Raw genomic sequence first — 15,996 nt, 5'->3', positions numbered from 1 at the left:
TCACATAATCGTGCACGTTCCAGATCGGGCTATTGCATTTCTACTGTGTAGGTCTGGAAAGGAAGATTTATTTTTTTTATAACAAAGATTCCTGTATAAAATAAACTGATTTCTACGAAATTTCTATAAAATAGTTACTCCTTCGTAAATTTCTGTGAAATTTGTTTCAAAAAATCATTCAAATTTATGTGAAATTTATATATTTAAAGCATTCTCCATTCTCCACCATAGACTACCCTACCTAGCACGAGATGTCGACTACCACTTTTAACTGGAGTAGCCAACAAGAGCCTCTCCCCCAAACGTCCAAACCCTAGCTCGCACAGGAAAGAGAAGGGAGAAAAAAAAGTTGGGGGGATCGGACCCAAACCCTCCCAAACCCCATTCCTCTCAACCATGGCTTCCCTCCGCCGCCACCGCCACCCCCACCCGCTCCCCGCCGCCCACCTCCTCCGCCGCTTCTCCGCGCTCCCCGACGTCGATCACCCGCCGCCGCCCGCCTCGACCCCCACCACCCCCGCCTCCACGCGCTCCCCCATCCTCGACCTCCAGCTCGCCGTCCGCGGCGAGGCCGACCCGGCCCGCATCCACTCCCTCGTCGCCACCGCGCTCTCCCGCCCCGACGACTACCCGCGCCTCCACGGCTCCCGCCCGCTCTTCTCCCTCGCCGCCTCCCGCCTCGCGCGCCTCCGCCGCCCGGACCTCGCCGCCTCGCTCCTCCGCGCCCTCCTCGACTCCGCCCCGGCGTCCCCGGGCCTCCTCGCCCGCGCCATCTCCCTCTTCCCGGGCCCCGACGACGCCCTCCGCGCGTTCTCCGACTCCGCGCCCGCCGCCCGCTCCGACGTCTCCCTCTCGGCGCTCCTCTCCGCGCTCTTCCGCGCCGGCCGCGTCGACGACGTCAAGTCCACCCTCGCCTCCGCGGGGACCTCCTTCGGCGTCGCCCCCGGACGCGCCTCCCACAACGTGCTCCTCCACGCTCTGGTGAAGAACTCCGAGCTCGCCGCCGCCCGCAAGCTGCTCGGCGAAATGGCCAAGAAGCTGAAGCACCGCCCGGCCCCTGACATCGTGTCGTACAACACCGTGCTCGCCGGCTATTCTGCGCAGGGCGATGAGGAGGGGTTTGAGAAGCTACTGAAGGAGATCAGCGCGAAGAAGCTGGAGCCGAATGTTGTGACTTACAACTGCCGGATACAGTGGTTTGCCAAGAAGGGTGAAACCTTCAAGGGGGAGGAGCTGCTTGATGCCATGGAGTCAAAGGATGTGGCGCCGAATTACCTTACGTACAATGCGCTTGTGCAGGGGTACTGCAAGGAGGGGAATGTTGGGTCAGCCATGCGTGTGTTCAAGAGGATGAAAGTGATGAAGAGGAGGGAGGGTAGGAGTGACTTGGGTGTGTCAGCGCATTCGCAAACATATGTGGTGCTGTTCAGGAGCTTGGTGGAGAAAGAGAGGCTTGATGATGCTCTATGGATTTGTAAGAGCTGCTTTGCGATGAAGGCAGCACCACCCTTTGAGGCAGTCAAGGGTTTGGTTGAGGGATTGGTGAAGGGTGGGAAATCTGCAGAGGCAAAGGATGTTGTCGCCAAGATGAACCTCCTTGTGAAAGGTGATGCTAAAGTGGCTTGGGAGAAGATTGCTGGTGAATTGTCCCTTGAAGGAACACCTAGTTCAAATCCATGATTTGCTTGAGGAATGTATGTCACCGTGTCACTTCTGATAAAATCATATGTTTTGGCCCTTGAATAATGCTGATGAAGAACTTCCAGATGGAATCTAGTGTTTTTGTTGCGTTGTCATGGGGCTGTTTTTTCGAGTTCCAATGTTTAGATCAGAATGTAACAGATGAATCTATAAAGTGGAATTTAAGAAGTGGTATTTCGTAATCCCTTCAACGTAAGAACCTCTTTTTTCCCCCTTTCTTTCGTTTTTTTAATAATATTTGAGAAGGATGTTTAAACATGTTGAAGTGAACTCATGATGCATGTACTATCAGCCACTGTAATATGTTTTTTTGTACTTCAGTGCACTTCAGAATGGTGGAAAGATTATGGTATGCTTGATGTCTTAAACAATATTTGTTCTGCTTATTTATTCTTTTGAGAGGAAGGTAGTTGGACTATCACATTACTTTTCTCACGTTATGCCATTTGTATAGCCACTAGAAATTCATATAAATACTCTTGCAAATTACTATACATGACAATGTAACAGGATGCAATGTATTGCCTGATATTTTTTCAAGTATCTTGCATTCAAACTAGAGTACCTCACATTGTTTGATACATAAAACATAGATTACAGTAAAACAATAACTATGTAGTGCACAGATGCTGTCAAGACATCTATGCTCCTTATGAGATGTTTCAAGTTCATACTATATACTTAACCTGGAAATGGTATGTTTGTGATTCTTCCATCTAGCTGAAAGTCTTCTTGGACCCCTTTCAGTCTCAGTTAATGCCTCGAACTAGCATTCCTTCAAATGTGATGCCTGGGCCAAAAGCCAAGATCAGTCCCCATTCTTCCCTTATCATCCCTTTCTTCAACTCATCCCTCAAATACTCCAACACATAGAAGACGGTGTTGCTGCTCACATTACCATAGTTCATCAGGGCCTTTCTACTGATCTTGAGCTTCTCTGGCTGGAGTTCAAGGCAAACCTCTAGCCTGTTCAGTATTGCTGGACCACCAGGATGCACAGCCCAGAATACATCATTGAACTCCTTTATCCCAACCCGATCCATGAGTGTCCTGCAGAACCCTTCTATACGGCTTTCAATCTTTTCGGGCAAATCACGCCCCAGTTTGAAATTAATCCCTTCCTCAGTGATCTTGCCATCAATTACCTTGTCCGTCCCTGGTAGGAACTCCTGTGTTGAGAACTGAAGCTCTAGGAAGGGACTCTCCTCAGCAGCAATGGGGCCTGCTCCAATGATCGCAGCTGATGCGCCGTCACCAAACAGGGCAGCACCAACAAGATCGTAAGGACGGTCAGGACTTGGTGGCCGGAATCCCAGCACCGTCGTCTCCGCGGCTACTACAAGGACGCGGCTCCCTGGGTTGTTCTCAGCAACGTCCTTGGCGGTGCGGAGCGCGGCAGCGCCACCGGAGCAGCCAAGGAAGAGAAGGGAAGTGCGGACGGTGTTTGGATGGAGGCCAAGGCGAGTTGCCAGGAAAAGGTCACCCCCTGGGAGGCGAAGCTCACTGGACGAGATGTAGACAAGGTGGGTGATGTCAGCTGCTGGACGCCCCCACTCACCAAGGGCGGCACGGGCTGCAGTAGCACCAAGCTCAAGCACTGCAGCATTGCAGATGTCAAGCCGTGGCGTCAGTGTTGGAGTTCCCTCAGTCCTGAGCTCTGGGTGCTCGTCTAGGAGCTCCTTTGACATGACAGTGTACCTTGTCCTCACTGTGGTGGTCTTGCCTGTAAAAAAAAAAAATCAAATTGTAGGAAAATAAGTACCCACAATTTTGTGCATTGGAGGGACTGTGCAAGTCATGACAGAACAAATTCAAGGTATATATATTGTGATTATCTCCTATAACTCTTATTTTGTCAGCCCTTGGCCAAGCTAGAAAAATGGCAACTAAATTTGTGTTGTGCTTATTTGTACTGCAGACTATAATCCAAAATGATTTTGAACTTTGATTAAGAATAATTCTAGGTTGAATTTTTACATGTCCCCTTAGCAATCATGAAAAGAAAGCTGACCAATAAAAGTGATGAAGAAAACCCATACAATGAATATCTAAAATTCAATATCATATTTGGACTATAATCCAAAGACTTGCCAAGCAGCATTGTAGTGATTTTCCTAGAGCCAAGTGCTCCTGTAAGTTAGGGAGTACTTATCATGTGCACATGTTGTTTACTAATTACAATCTGTTGCCTTTTTCACTGTAATAATTTCATTTTCCACACCCTACTGATTTTTGTTAAGCAGAAGTGCAACTAAAATTTAGTAGTACTGATGATCATGTGCCCATTTTCACTAAACGATGATCTATTTATCTTTCTCATTCTACTAGTTCCATTATCAACCTATGATGATTAATAGTCTCAGATGCATAATAATAAAGCTAGATTCTACACACAGTGATGCAGCCAAGCCAACAAACAACAATCTTTTGATAACTCAGGGTCCAGTTATATTTTTCAGGAGAGCTAAGCCAACTATGTTGGCTTCTGAAAATTCTCAAACCTAGAAAGCAGGATGTAAAATACCAAGTGACATGAACAAAACTCACAAAGTCTTTCCAGCTTTGCCCTTGTTGCAGGATCGTCGCAGATGGTGTCCTGGAGGTAGGTCTCGACGACCTTCTCCTGGGGAAGAACTTGCTCAGGGAGGCCCTTGCCGAGGGCGAGCAGCATCGCCTTCCCCCTGGAGCATTGGCTCCTGCTGCCATTGCCACTCCTGGCATCGCCGAATCCAAGGTCAGCCATCTTCGCCACCCGGTATCCTTTCGCCTCAGTAGTCAGCAAGTATTCTAGTCCTGTGATTTCGCTGTGTGACAGTGCAATCGCAGCATGCTTTGTGGTGTGCTTTAATAGGGGAAGATTTTGCAACTCCTGGAAGTTGTTTGGATTCAGGATTGCAGGGGACGACGGCATGAGGGAAGACTACAAAGCTTAGTAGGTTGCAGACTGGTTAGTTTTCTGCTGTCATTTTTTCTGTTGGGGGGAGCAGAAGGTTCATTCCTTCCACCCTTCTTTGGTTTTACCCTGCATTTTTGCTGCCCATCCATTCGGTGTGATCTCTGTTACAAACTTACAATAAAACCGTTTGTTAGGTGATGAAAACTATTTTTGACTAACAAGGCTAAAAATCTTTGAGCAAAGGGGGTTTTTAGTTGATGCTGCATGCTAAATTTCTCCATGGTTACGAGCTAAAAACTAGCATCTCAGCTCGCGAGCTGGCTTGCTGACGAGCTTTATCTCATCCATATTACTTTTATCATTTTAAATTCATCATATGTTAATGCAATAAAGTAATTACGAGTAAAGCATTCACTTAAATACAAGATACTAACTAAAGGATTAGGCTGAGTTCTTTTCTTCGCTTTCCCAACTCACCTCTCTCGTTTTCGGCGCACACGCTTATCAAACTCCTAAACAATATGTTTTTTTAAAAAAGTTCTATACGAAAGTTATTAAAAAACATTCTTTTTTTTTCGCGAACACATAAAAAGATTGTACGTCAATATATTATAAGAAAAGAGTGTTTGTTACACAATGTAATCAGTCTGACCGACTTATGTCAAGGGAAGGAAGAAAAAAAAAAGAAGAGACAACTACGACGGCTAAACGCAACTCCAATCAGCGGGAAGGGGGCGTAGCCACGCTACCCTCCCAAGAAAACCCCAAAAGAAGCAATGCCACCTAACGACCATAGTTGGTCCTCTGAGAAGATGGCCTCTAGAACCACTGAGAATGAAGAGAGTGCAGAGTCGAAAACCCTGGAGTTCCATTCCTTCCTCAGTTGCCAAGAGACCAGGAGGACCAGGGGTCGAAGGCAGCACAGAGATGCTCAAGTAAGCATGCCTTAGAAGATGGCCACCAGTCCTGGAGCCAACTACTGCGGGGAGGAGAGAGGGCAGCCCAACCAAGAGGCAATAGCACAAGGAGCCAGACTTGCCGAACGAACACGTAGCCAAGGAGGATGTGGTTCACCATCTCAAGCTCCTTAGCGTAAAAGTTATTTTACTAAGATTCCACCTGTTGAACATAATCTAAGAAGCCAATACGATGATATTCTGTAATACCAAGATAAACGAGTGGTTTGCGAGATGGGCACCGGCGTGTTGGCTGTGAAAACCGGCAAGCGGCGGCCTCCCTCAACAAAGCCTTCCACTCCGTTCTCATATTACAAAGCAGCATATACATTTCATACATACTTGGACGAAATCTCTCGTAATTCTCGATCTTGATGCAAACTTGGGTCAAACACCTTAGGCCATGTTTAGTTCCCAAACAAAAAAATTTCACTCTGTCACATTGAATGTTGGACACATGTATGGAGTATTAAATATAGACAAAAAAAACTAATTACGCAGATTGTGTATAAATTGCGAGACGAATCTTTTAAGCCTAATTGCACCATGATTTGACAATGTGGTGCTACAGTAAACATTTGTTAATGACGGATTAATTAGGCTTAATAAATTCGTCTCGCAGTTTACAGGCGTAATCTGTAATTTGTTTTGTTATTAGACTACGTTTAATACTTAAAATATGTGTCCGTATATCCGATGTGTCACGCAAAAAACTAAAAAGGGCATTACTCTAGGGTGTGTTTAGTTTACACCAAAATTAAAAGTTTGATTGAAATTGGAATGCTGTGACGGAAAAGTTAAAAGTTTATGTGTAGAAAAGTTTTGATGTAACGGAAAAGTTAGAAGTTTGAAGGAAAAGTTGGGAACTACTTCGTAAGCCGTAATACATATTAACGAGAAAAAAAATAAATTTGCTGAATTGTCAGCGGCTCAACGGCAACGGAGGCGTACAACTGTAGAAAAAAAATAAATTTGCTGAATTATCCAGAACGCCCGCGACGCGAGCTCGGCGAGCAAGAGCAATGGAGGCGAAGCTGTCGGCGGCGTCGAGGCGGGTGGCGCCATCGCCCATCCAGCAGCTCTCCCACCTGGCGCAGCGCGTCGGCGCCGTCAACCTCGCCGAGGGCTTCCCCGACTTCCCCGCCCCCGCCCACGTCAAGGCTGCCGCCGCCGCCGCCATCGCCGCCGACCTCAACCAGTACAGGTTAACCCCTCTTCTCCCCTCCCCTCGCGAGCGCCATTCCACTTAACCACGCCTAGTGACATCAACGCGTGCTTGGTGCTCTACCCAAGGCATGTGCAGGGGATCTGCGACGTCCTCGCGGAGACGATGAAGCGGCGCCACGGCCTCCGCGTCGACCCTCTCACCGACTTCGCCGTTTGCTGCGGCCAGTCTGAGGCGTTTGCTGCAGCGATATTTGCAAGTAGTACACCACTGCTGCAACCGAATGGCATTCAGTGATTTTTCTGTATGAGCCACACTGCCATTGGATTGGTGATGCTTAATTAAGACGATTTTTGATGCAGTAATTGATCAGGGGGATGAAGTTTTGCTCTTTGATCCAGCTTTTGAAACATATCAAACGTGCATTGAACTAGCCCGAGGTGTCCCTGTAAGTCTTTTCTTTAACTGCTAGATTCTTTTCCTATCTAGAAGAATATGGTACTATCTATCTACAAGAATGGTACATCTTTTACCGGAAATTAGTTAGCCATTTATGTATCCCTGTATATACATGTTAGGTGTATGTGCCATTGGATCCACCTTCTTGGACTTTGAATGAAGATAAATTTTTGAAATCATTTACAAACCGGACAAAGGCAGTGGTCTTGAATAGGTGATTGATTCCCCTCAGTATTCGAGGAGAATAAGCTTTTATAAATATAACGATGGAATGTGTCTCGGTAATTTGAGCTGTATGTGGAGAACACATTTTCTTATGGGAACTGCATAATTTCTTTGACTTGTGACATGGCTAAATCTCACAACTGCAGCCCGCACAATCCAACAGGAAAGGTTTTTAGCAAAGAGGAATTGCTTATCATTGCTCAAGCTTGTCAGAAAATGGACTGCTTTGCAATAACTGATGAGGTAGGACTGTGACGAGCTGTAAAGACTTAATCAGCATTTATTGATAAACCTATGGAAGAAATTTTCATCAGTCTCTCTCTCTCTCTCTCTCTCTCTCTCTCTCTCTATCTTCTAAATATATCTGAATATCTTCCAGGTTTATGAGTACATTACTTACGATGAGAACAAGCATATCTCATTGGCTTCTCTTCCAGGAATGCAAGAAAGGACCATCATTACTTCCTCACTGTCAAAAACTTACAGCGTAACTGGTGAGCATAACTCAAGTTTGCACACTGCAATGCAATTAACTACTTGTGAGACGTTTGGGACATATGAAGATTCTGTTGTCTAAACTGGCTAGGTTGGAGAATTGGATGGGCTTGTGCTCCAGCGAATATCGCCTCAGCAATAAGAAACATCCATGTCAAGCTAACTGATTCAGCCCCTGCACCATTCCAAGAAGCTGCGTTGGTTGCGTTAACAAGCCCACCAGACTTCTATTCATCCTTGAAACAGGTGATACTTGCCCTCCAGTTATACCAATTTACTATGGTTCTATCAAAATTAAGATAGCTCATATGATGTAACTGTCATTACTTTGGAAGGACTACACGGTGAGAAGAGACTTCATCCTTCAGATGCTTACTGATTTTGGTTTCCGCATTAGCTTCAAGCCACAAGGCTCGATCTTTGTATTTGTTGAGCTTCCAAGGTCATGGCAACTTTCAGATGTGAGTCTCTTATTCATTTTTTTTAAAGAATGTGAATTTCTTCTTCTTACGGAACTTCAATACTGTGACTTGGAAAATACCACAATTATCTGAGAATTATTGAAGCATTTGGAATGAATAAAATGACCAGCTGTTGTCTAACGCAATTGGTGCAATGCAGATGGATTTCGTGACAAACTTGATAAAAAATGCTGGTGTGGCGGCCGTGCCTGGTCGGGGATTCTTCCACTCAAGTACCGACGACCCAAGCTACCATCACCGGTATGTCAGGTTTGCGTTTTGCAAGAGCAATGACACCCTAAACGCTGCTGCCGAGAAGATGAGGAAGCTAGCGGCCAGTGATACAAGGTTATTGAGACCTACTGATGATGGAGAAGCTGGTCAGACTGCATCAGCCACCTCTCCTTGATCACAGCTATCGTATCTGCGTTCCAAATGTTATTTTGCTTTAATTTTTGGGGAACCATCAAGTATTCAAGTTGCAGGGTAGAAGTTTGTTTTATTCGACCGTAGTATCAGTAAACATTTAAGTCAGAAGATGACTATCCTGGTAAGTGTTTAAGCCCAAATGGGTTGCCTTCATTTTTTATGCGATCCAAACAGTTCTTAAAAATTCTGAAAAAAAATCATATAGCACATAATCTTGTCATCTACCATTACACAAACGTGCAAGATCATATCTGAAAAAACAAACTAGACTACGAAAAGTGCTGTGATTCTATAATTCCTATCTACCCAGGGACACCAGGGACAATGATTCAGACTCTGGAGAGGATATTCTCTCCTGTTATTTACATGTTATTTAAATAATTATGATTTTTTTTAAAAAATAACAAGATAGATTAAATGATATATTATTTCACAAACATGCAAGTTTAAATATTTAAAATAACTATTTGATGTCATATAAGAAATAAGGTTATATACAAGGTTATCCTCTCGAAGAGTTTAAAAGTCCATTCTCATCTACCTAGCTCATTGCTGATTCTAAACCTATCTCAAATGGTCAGTGAAAGCTTTGACTAGTTACTCAAGAAAAAGATAATTTACAACTCATTGTCATTGCATGTTTCCCTTGGACTTACTGAGCATAATCCCTCCAGACCGGATACCAAAACAGGCTCTCTTCACAGACAACCGCACAGAACCTCCCATCGCACCATGCACCACTGCCATCATTTGCCTCCTGGTACATCCTTCTGACACGGTAGATCGTCTCCAGCTCCCCCGTCTTGGGATCGTAGTAACCCAGCGACTGCTCCGTGTTGAGCAGGATGCGCCCGCTCGTCGGGTCGACGCCCATCACCGTCGTCTTCTCCGACGTGTACTCCGGCGAGTACCCGGCGAGCTCGATGCGGTACACCATGGACCAGACGGCGTCGCCGGCGGCGGTGCCGGCGCCCTGCTGCATTGCCCACACGTCTATGGCGTTCGCGTCGCGGTCCGAGCACGCCACGCAGAGCGCGCCGTGGAGCCGGAGGACGGAGACGCGGCCGCACGGTGGCATCGGCGGCCCCCGCACGACGTCGTAGTGGTGGCGCGCGACGGCGTTGCGGCAGTCGAGCGCCACCAGCTCGCACGCCGACGTCGGCGGCGTCGTGGTGGTGGCTGATGCAGGGCCGAGCGCTGGGTCGACCAGCCAGTAGATCTTGCCGTTGGCGTACGCCGGCGTCGCGGAGGCCACCGGCCGCGGCGGCGGCGGGATTGGTTGGGGAGACCACTCCCGCCGTTTGACGTAGCGCATGCGGCATTGCAGCTTGTAGCTCCGCGTCTCCGGGTTGTTCTCCGTGTAGGCGAGGCGCACCACCACGTGGTCGCCTACCTCCTCGTCGTACCCCAGCGCGATGCGGCCGTAGAAGATGTCGTCGTCGCCGTCGTCGTCATAGTCGTCGTCGCTTTCGATTAGTGGAAGTTCCTCGTGGTAGTCCATGATGGGGTTGCAGACGAAATCGAGGACGTCGGAGAAGCTGCCGACGTTGAGGCCATGGCAGGGCTGGGAGCAGACGAACGGCTTGGGGGAGATGTCTGGCTCGTGAATCTCGTCAGTGTGACGATCAATGTCGGCGGGTACACCGCCGACGGGGTCCATGACGAACCTGATCCGCGGTCTTCTCGCCGCCATGTTGGCGTGGACGGCGTGCGAGCGGATGAAGCGGTCGGTGGTGACCATGGCGCGCCACGCCTTGCACACGACGCTGAGCTCCGACACCGTCCTCGCCGGCAGCCACTTGAGGACGTCGGACCAAGCCCTGGTCGCCGCCGACGAGAAGACGATCTCCTCGGGTGCGGCCCACGGGCACGAGGCTCTCCTCGTACAGGCCTAGCGCCGGTAACTGCGTGTCCTCGAACTCGCCGGCGGTGGCCTCGTGCTCGTCCGGCCGGAACAGGATCTCCGGTGCGCCGCCGCCGCAGGCGGCGGCGTCCACGGCGAACACCACGCTTCGCCCCGTCCGCATCAAGATCTTCTCCCCGTACATGCATAGCGGCACGATCGAGCGCGAAGGCCATGGGATCGGGTCGATGCAGCAGAGCTTCTCCCACCGCGCCGCCGTCTCGTCGCCGCCACCGTGCCGCCGGAGCAGCCATAGACGACAAGGCCCATGGCCATCGCTTCCACAAGCATATTGGCACACGCATAAGCACCCGTCCAGCTCCGTCATCCTCTCCCTTATCCGCCAATCCGCCACACCGTACACCGCCGCCGCCAACGGCGGTGGCGCCGGCAGCGAGCCGAAGCTCTCATCGGCGACGTTGAAACTGACCATACCACCACCGTCACTGCAGAGGAAGTGCACGAACCCGTCCAAGAACACGCCGGTGTTCTCGACGATGCACGCCGGAGGCGGCTTCCCGGCGGCAGGTCTCCAGTACGCCGGCGAGTCGAGGACGAACACCTCGCATCTCGTCGCCGTCTCCTCGTAGTGGCCCTCGCTGAACATGCGGACGACCTTGAACTCCTTCGCCGCCGAGCAGTAACCGAGGCCGTACGCGACGTTGCGGTAGTACGGTGGCCCGGGTCCCAACGACGGCCGGAACGTCGCCTTCGACGGCAGCTCGGTGTCGGGGAGGGCGAGCGCCTCGCCGCCGGTGGAAGGGTTGCAGACGTAGACGCCGTTCCTGCCGTAGCACATGACCAAGACGAGGCCACGGAGAGGCTTGGTGAGAGGAGCAGGCAACACGTCGCCGAACTCGCCGCCGCGCACGAGCTCCCTCCCAGGGCCGCCGCCGAGCTGCAGATCGTACAGGCACCACTGATCGGCGAGCATAAGCTTGTCGTCGCAAGGGCAGCAGAAGAGCTTGGGCGGCGCCGTCGTGTTGGCTCGCCGGAGGTGGAGGTCGACGAAGGACGGCGACGAGAGCTCGGCGCGCCACGAGCGCGACATGGCGCGGAGCCGGGCGGCCGACCTGGCCGGCAGGCGGGAGAAGATCTCCAGGAGGACGTCCTCCGGCAGCGACTCCATTGTTGGAGATGAGGTGGATCAACGATTCAACTCGTCACGTGTGGCACCGTACGGCGCGACGTGACACGACTTATGCAGACAGGACGCGAGCGAATCTGTTTACGGAATCGCTAATGCTATGTTGACAGAGAATAGGGTGGTAAATCTTTTACTTTTTTTGACCATTCATCTCTGTTTATAATTCGTGCTGCATTTGGATTGAGCAAAGTCAGACACGGCTGTGGACTTTGAGATGGACCGGGCTTTTGTTGTTGCGTTCTGTGGACTTTGTTGTTGCGTTCTGTGGGTCCCACATATTTACCGTTCAATTTCGAAACACACATCTGCTTTTTTTCCTTGTATTTGAGCAGTGTTTTCTACTGCTACTTTGTTTATGATTCACGCTTACTAATTACATCGTGCTTACATTATAATTACATATGTAATTTTATGACTTACATCATAAATACACTAAAATTACATATGTAATTTTAGGAACTTACAATATAAATACATGCCAACTTTTTTTTAATAGTTACTCTCTAAATTTAAATAGATGAGATTAAATTTAGCTGTTAAATGTTTATCCTATGGCTTGAAAAATCTACATGATAGGAGGCTAGAAAATCTGTCGCATGATTAGGCAGTTCCGTCTGTTTAGGACACTTGGTAGCATAATACTACGAGGACGTCGTGGCGAGAACGGAACAAACGATTTCCAATGCACAAAGTGGGTTGGAGTTTTAATCAGCGACGTGCAAGGGTCAATTTTTTAGGTTAATTTAAAATCTCCCAAGTTCTGATTACGTACGTGCTTATACAAAGAGAGTTATATGGCTGATGAGAATTCACGATTCGATCGGGCGGGATTTCGTATTTTTTCGATTTTCAAGCGATCCGAGAGTTTTAATCTCCCTAGCAATGGCAGAGGGCGTATATATCCGAGAGTTTCTTGGCAACTCAGAGAACTCAACAGGGCTGACCAGATACTGCCTGTTCGATTGTTCGTCCGTGATTTAATTACTGGAGCATGCATTATCTCGACGAAGCTTTGGTTGGTACGCGTACTGAATCTACCTGCAACGACGGACATTGAGACTGCGTGTCAGCGTGTGGATGCCTTTTTTTTTTTTTCCTGTACTGTATTTCCTATATTGAGGGATTAGAGATTAATCTTTTACGTCAAATTGGACGGTGCATACATTTTTCTTCCTTTTCTATTTTTTATTGTTTATTTTTGCGAGAGAGTTCAGTAACGATGATGAACGTAACTGATTAACTGAACCTCATTGAGCGTGCAACGAGCAGAGAAGATAAAGTTTCTCGACAATCTTGAGATGAAGGTTAAAAGTGATTAGTGCCTGTCTCCTCCAGCGCAGACTATTATACTATACCTTCGACATAATTACAAAGCCTCAACAATTCCAGCCTGTTCTGTAACCAGAGCCACACACATAAGAACATTTCACCTCTGCGCTCAGAAATATATCGATCGAATGCTCAGTCGAGCCTCTGCATTCCATTCCTTTGAGCTGTTGCAGTAATGTGTCGAACTTTTTGGCAATGCAGAAATTCAGACAATCTCCCCTTCAATTCAAGGCTGCAACCAAACTACAAATCGACTCAACCATTTCTCCTTTTTTTTTTTAGCGAGAGAGCACCTTCAAGACGTCTGCATGAGTTGCGATGAGAATTCAGACGAACTCACGGTTAGTTCTGACATGATCGGCCTTTTTTCGGTTTTCTCAAGCGGGGGCAGGGAGGGATCGGAGTTTGATGTGCGAGTCCGACCCGCGATGTGGACTTTTTCTTCCGTCGTATTTTCGGGGGAGGAGAGGGGTTCGGAGTTTTCTTCGCCGAGAGATGCTTCCGGCGCGGCACACGCCTAGCCACAGCTGCTCCCGGCCCGCGCGTCGGGCAACACCATGGCCGACGCCGTCCTCGACACCGCGAGCATGCAGGCCACGTACACGTCGCGGATCCGTGCAAGCAACCGCGTCGGGGAAAGCTAGGGGCGGAACAAAATGAGGGGGTTCCACTCACTTACTTTACTCTGGTCTGAATCAAATTTAACTTGATACGTGTGTCTAACTTTAAACTGATGGGGGTATATATATGGTGAAAAAAGATAAACTATAGCTATAACCGGGTTCCTGGACACCCCCTAGCTAGCTATACATAGCTCCGCCCCTAGGGAAAGGAGTGCCTATGTCACGTCACCTGCACGCAGACATGGAGCAGCCGTCACAGCCTCCACCCATGGTGCACACCGAGCTGCTGTGTCGCCCCCACTCCTCCCTTCTCAGTTCTCAACCTCAGCGAGTTGACGCAGGAGCGGTCGAGACAGAGCTCGACCACGTAGGAGATGGGCACGAATGGGTAGAGGAAGGCGAGGCCGCGAGCCGCGAGGAAGAGGAGGAGCGCCTATGTCACGTCATCTGCACGCAAATATGGAGCAGCCGTCACAGCCTCCACCCATGGCACACACCGAGCTGCTGTGTCGCCCCCACTCCTCCCTTCTCAGTTCTCAACCTCAGCGGGTTGATGCAGGAACGGTCGAGACATAGCTCGACCACGCAGGAGATGGGCACGAATGGGTAGAGAAAGGCGAGGCCGCGAGCCGCGAGGAAGAGGAGGAGCGGGAGCGTGCGACCAGCGGACGAGAACGGGGACGGGGACGAAGAGAGCGTCGGCGGACACCCTGACAAGCTGACCTCGAGAAGGTGTTGACGTGGACACCTGACATATGGGGCCCACGCTGACTCAACCATCACGTCGGATAAAATTGGGGTCAAAACCACCGAAGAACCTAAAGTGAACGGTTTTGTAAGTTGAGAGATGTCACCGGTTTTACGGTTAGGGGATGATTTTGTAACTCAATGACCGGTTGAGAGACCTTTGGTGTACTTTTTCCAAAAAAGGAATTGCGGTTATTTTTGGTAGGAATAAGTCCATTTTGCCTCCCTCATCTCTTGCCCTTGATTGAATCACCTCCTTTAACCGCAAAACCAGGTATAATACCTCCCTTATCTATCAAAACCAGTGCAAATTAACTCCTATAGTGGTTTAGAAAGCGGTTTCTACAGATGGGGCCCACATGTCAGTGAGATAGGAAAAATATATAGTGGGCCCCACATGTCAGGTCTTTCTCCTTCCCCCACCTCTCCCTCCCCCTCTTCTCTCCCTCTCTTTCTCTCTCATCCCCTTCCTGCCGATCCTGTGACTAAGGCTAGGCGCGCGCCACGCAGCCACCACTGGGGCACGCTTCCTCGTCGCCGGCTCGCCGCCCCCGTCCCTCTTCGAGGCTCGCGCTCCGGGACCTCACCATTAGGCCATTCTCTCCTACCGCTCCGGCGCTCCCTCCCAATGATAAGCAGCATCAACAGGGATGCCAGGAAGAAGACGCACCTGGGCACATGCTGCTGCACGCCGTCGCCGTCGCCCTCGCCCTCGGCGGCCTCAGCATCTATGCTGTGTGCAAGTACCACACCGAGGCTGACATCCCCAACCTCTACTTGCTTCACTCCTGGATTGGCATTGTCACCTCTTCCTCTATGTGCTCCACCATTGGTGGCCTGTGGCATCATAGTAACCGCCATCGTCGCCCTCCCAGGGTCCGACTCGTCACCATCGCTGACTCGCCCTGCCTCGTTCTCGCGCGGCCGCCGACGAGCTTCTCCTCCGCAGCCAACCATCCTCCCGCGGTCCCGCCCGTCGGTCCCTCCCCTGCCTTGTGCTTGCACGGCCGCCAACGAGCTTCTCCTCCGCAGCCGGCCATCCTTCCGCCCGTCAGTCCCTCTCCTACCTCGTGCTCGCTCGGGCGCTTACGAGCTTCTCCTCCTCCGCTGGTCATCATCCTACCCGTCGTTCCCTCCCTTGCATCGTGCTTGCTCGGCTTCGCGTCCTCCTCCCCGAAACTTGACAGCTCTTGGACGAACGACCGCACGAAGACGCCTGTCTTGGACGCCGACCCTGCCACTGACATCGATGCCGACGGAATCCCTGCGTGCATAGCCGCAGCCACGGGGTCGGCGGGGAGGGACGACATAAGAGAGGAGGGAGAGGTAGGGTCGTGGGGAAAGAGAAAGACCTGACATGTGGGGCCCACTGTATATTTTCCTATCTCACTGGCATGTGGGCCCCACCCTTTAGAAACGCTTTCTAAACCATCATAGGAGTTAATTTGCACCGGTTTTGA

The 15,996-nt window shown here is 49.8% G+C and overlaps 3 protein-coding genes and 1 pseudogene across 3 annotated transcripts; 2 read left to right on the top strand and 2 right to left on the bottom strand.

The window, feature by feature from the left end:
* Positions 1 to 304: 304 nt before the first annotated feature.
* Positions 305 to 2,086, top strand: LOC127786048 (pentatricopeptide repeat-containing protein At1g61870, mitochondrial-like). The gene has a single exon (XM_052313373.1). It carries the CDS (start codon positions 397 to 399, stop codon positions 1,678 to 1,680), a length of 1,284 nt encoding a protein of 427 aa, XP_052169333.1. The 5' UTR covers positions 305 to 396; the 3' UTR covers positions 1,681 to 2,086.
* A 127-nt stretch (positions 2,087 to 2,213) lies between these two features.
* On the bottom strand, positions 2,214 to 4,627 carry LOC127786047 (type III polyketide synthase A-like). The gene is made up of 2 exons (XM_052313372.1): positions 4,249 to 4,627; positions 2,214 to 3,424 (listed from the first exon to the last, which is right to left on the bottom strand). The coding sequence occupies exons 1-2, from the start codon at positions 4,610 to 4,612 to the stop codon at positions 2,451 to 2,453; spliced, it is 1,338 nt and encodes a 445-aa protein (XP_052169332.1). The 5' UTR covers positions 4,613 to 4,627; the 3' UTR covers positions 2,214 to 2,450.
* Positions 4,628 to 6,507: 1,880 nt separating this feature from the next.
* Positions 6,508 to 9,062, top strand: LOC127786049 (uncharacterized). Its single transcript, XM_052313374.1, has 9 exons — positions 6,508 to 6,757; positions 6,847 to 6,977; positions 7,081 to 7,166; positions 7,297 to 7,391; positions 7,549 to 7,645; positions 7,782 to 7,896; positions 7,989 to 8,143; positions 8,233 to 8,358; positions 8,519 to 9,062. The coding sequence occupies exons 1-9, from the start codon at positions 6,576 to 6,578 to the stop codon at positions 8,765 to 8,767; spliced, it is 1,236 nt and encodes a 411-aa protein (XP_052169334.1). The 5' UTR covers positions 6,508 to 6,575; the 3' UTR covers positions 8,768 to 9,062.
* A 38-nt stretch (positions 9,063 to 9,100) lies between these two features.
* LOC127786045 (uncharacterized) lies at positions 9,101 to 11,819 on the bottom strand (annotated as a pseudogene).
* Positions 11,820 to 15,996: the final 4,177 nt, after the last annotated feature.

The sequence above is a fragment of the Oryza glaberrima genome, chromosome 10 (genome assembly GCF_000147395.1).
Source record: "Oryza glaberrima chromosome 10, OglaRS2, whole genome shotgun sequence".
NCBI lineage: Eukaryota > Viridiplantae > Streptophyta > Magnoliopsida > Poales > Poaceae > Oryza > Oryza glaberrima.
This window is presented reverse-complemented; position numbering and strand designations above follow the sequence as displayed.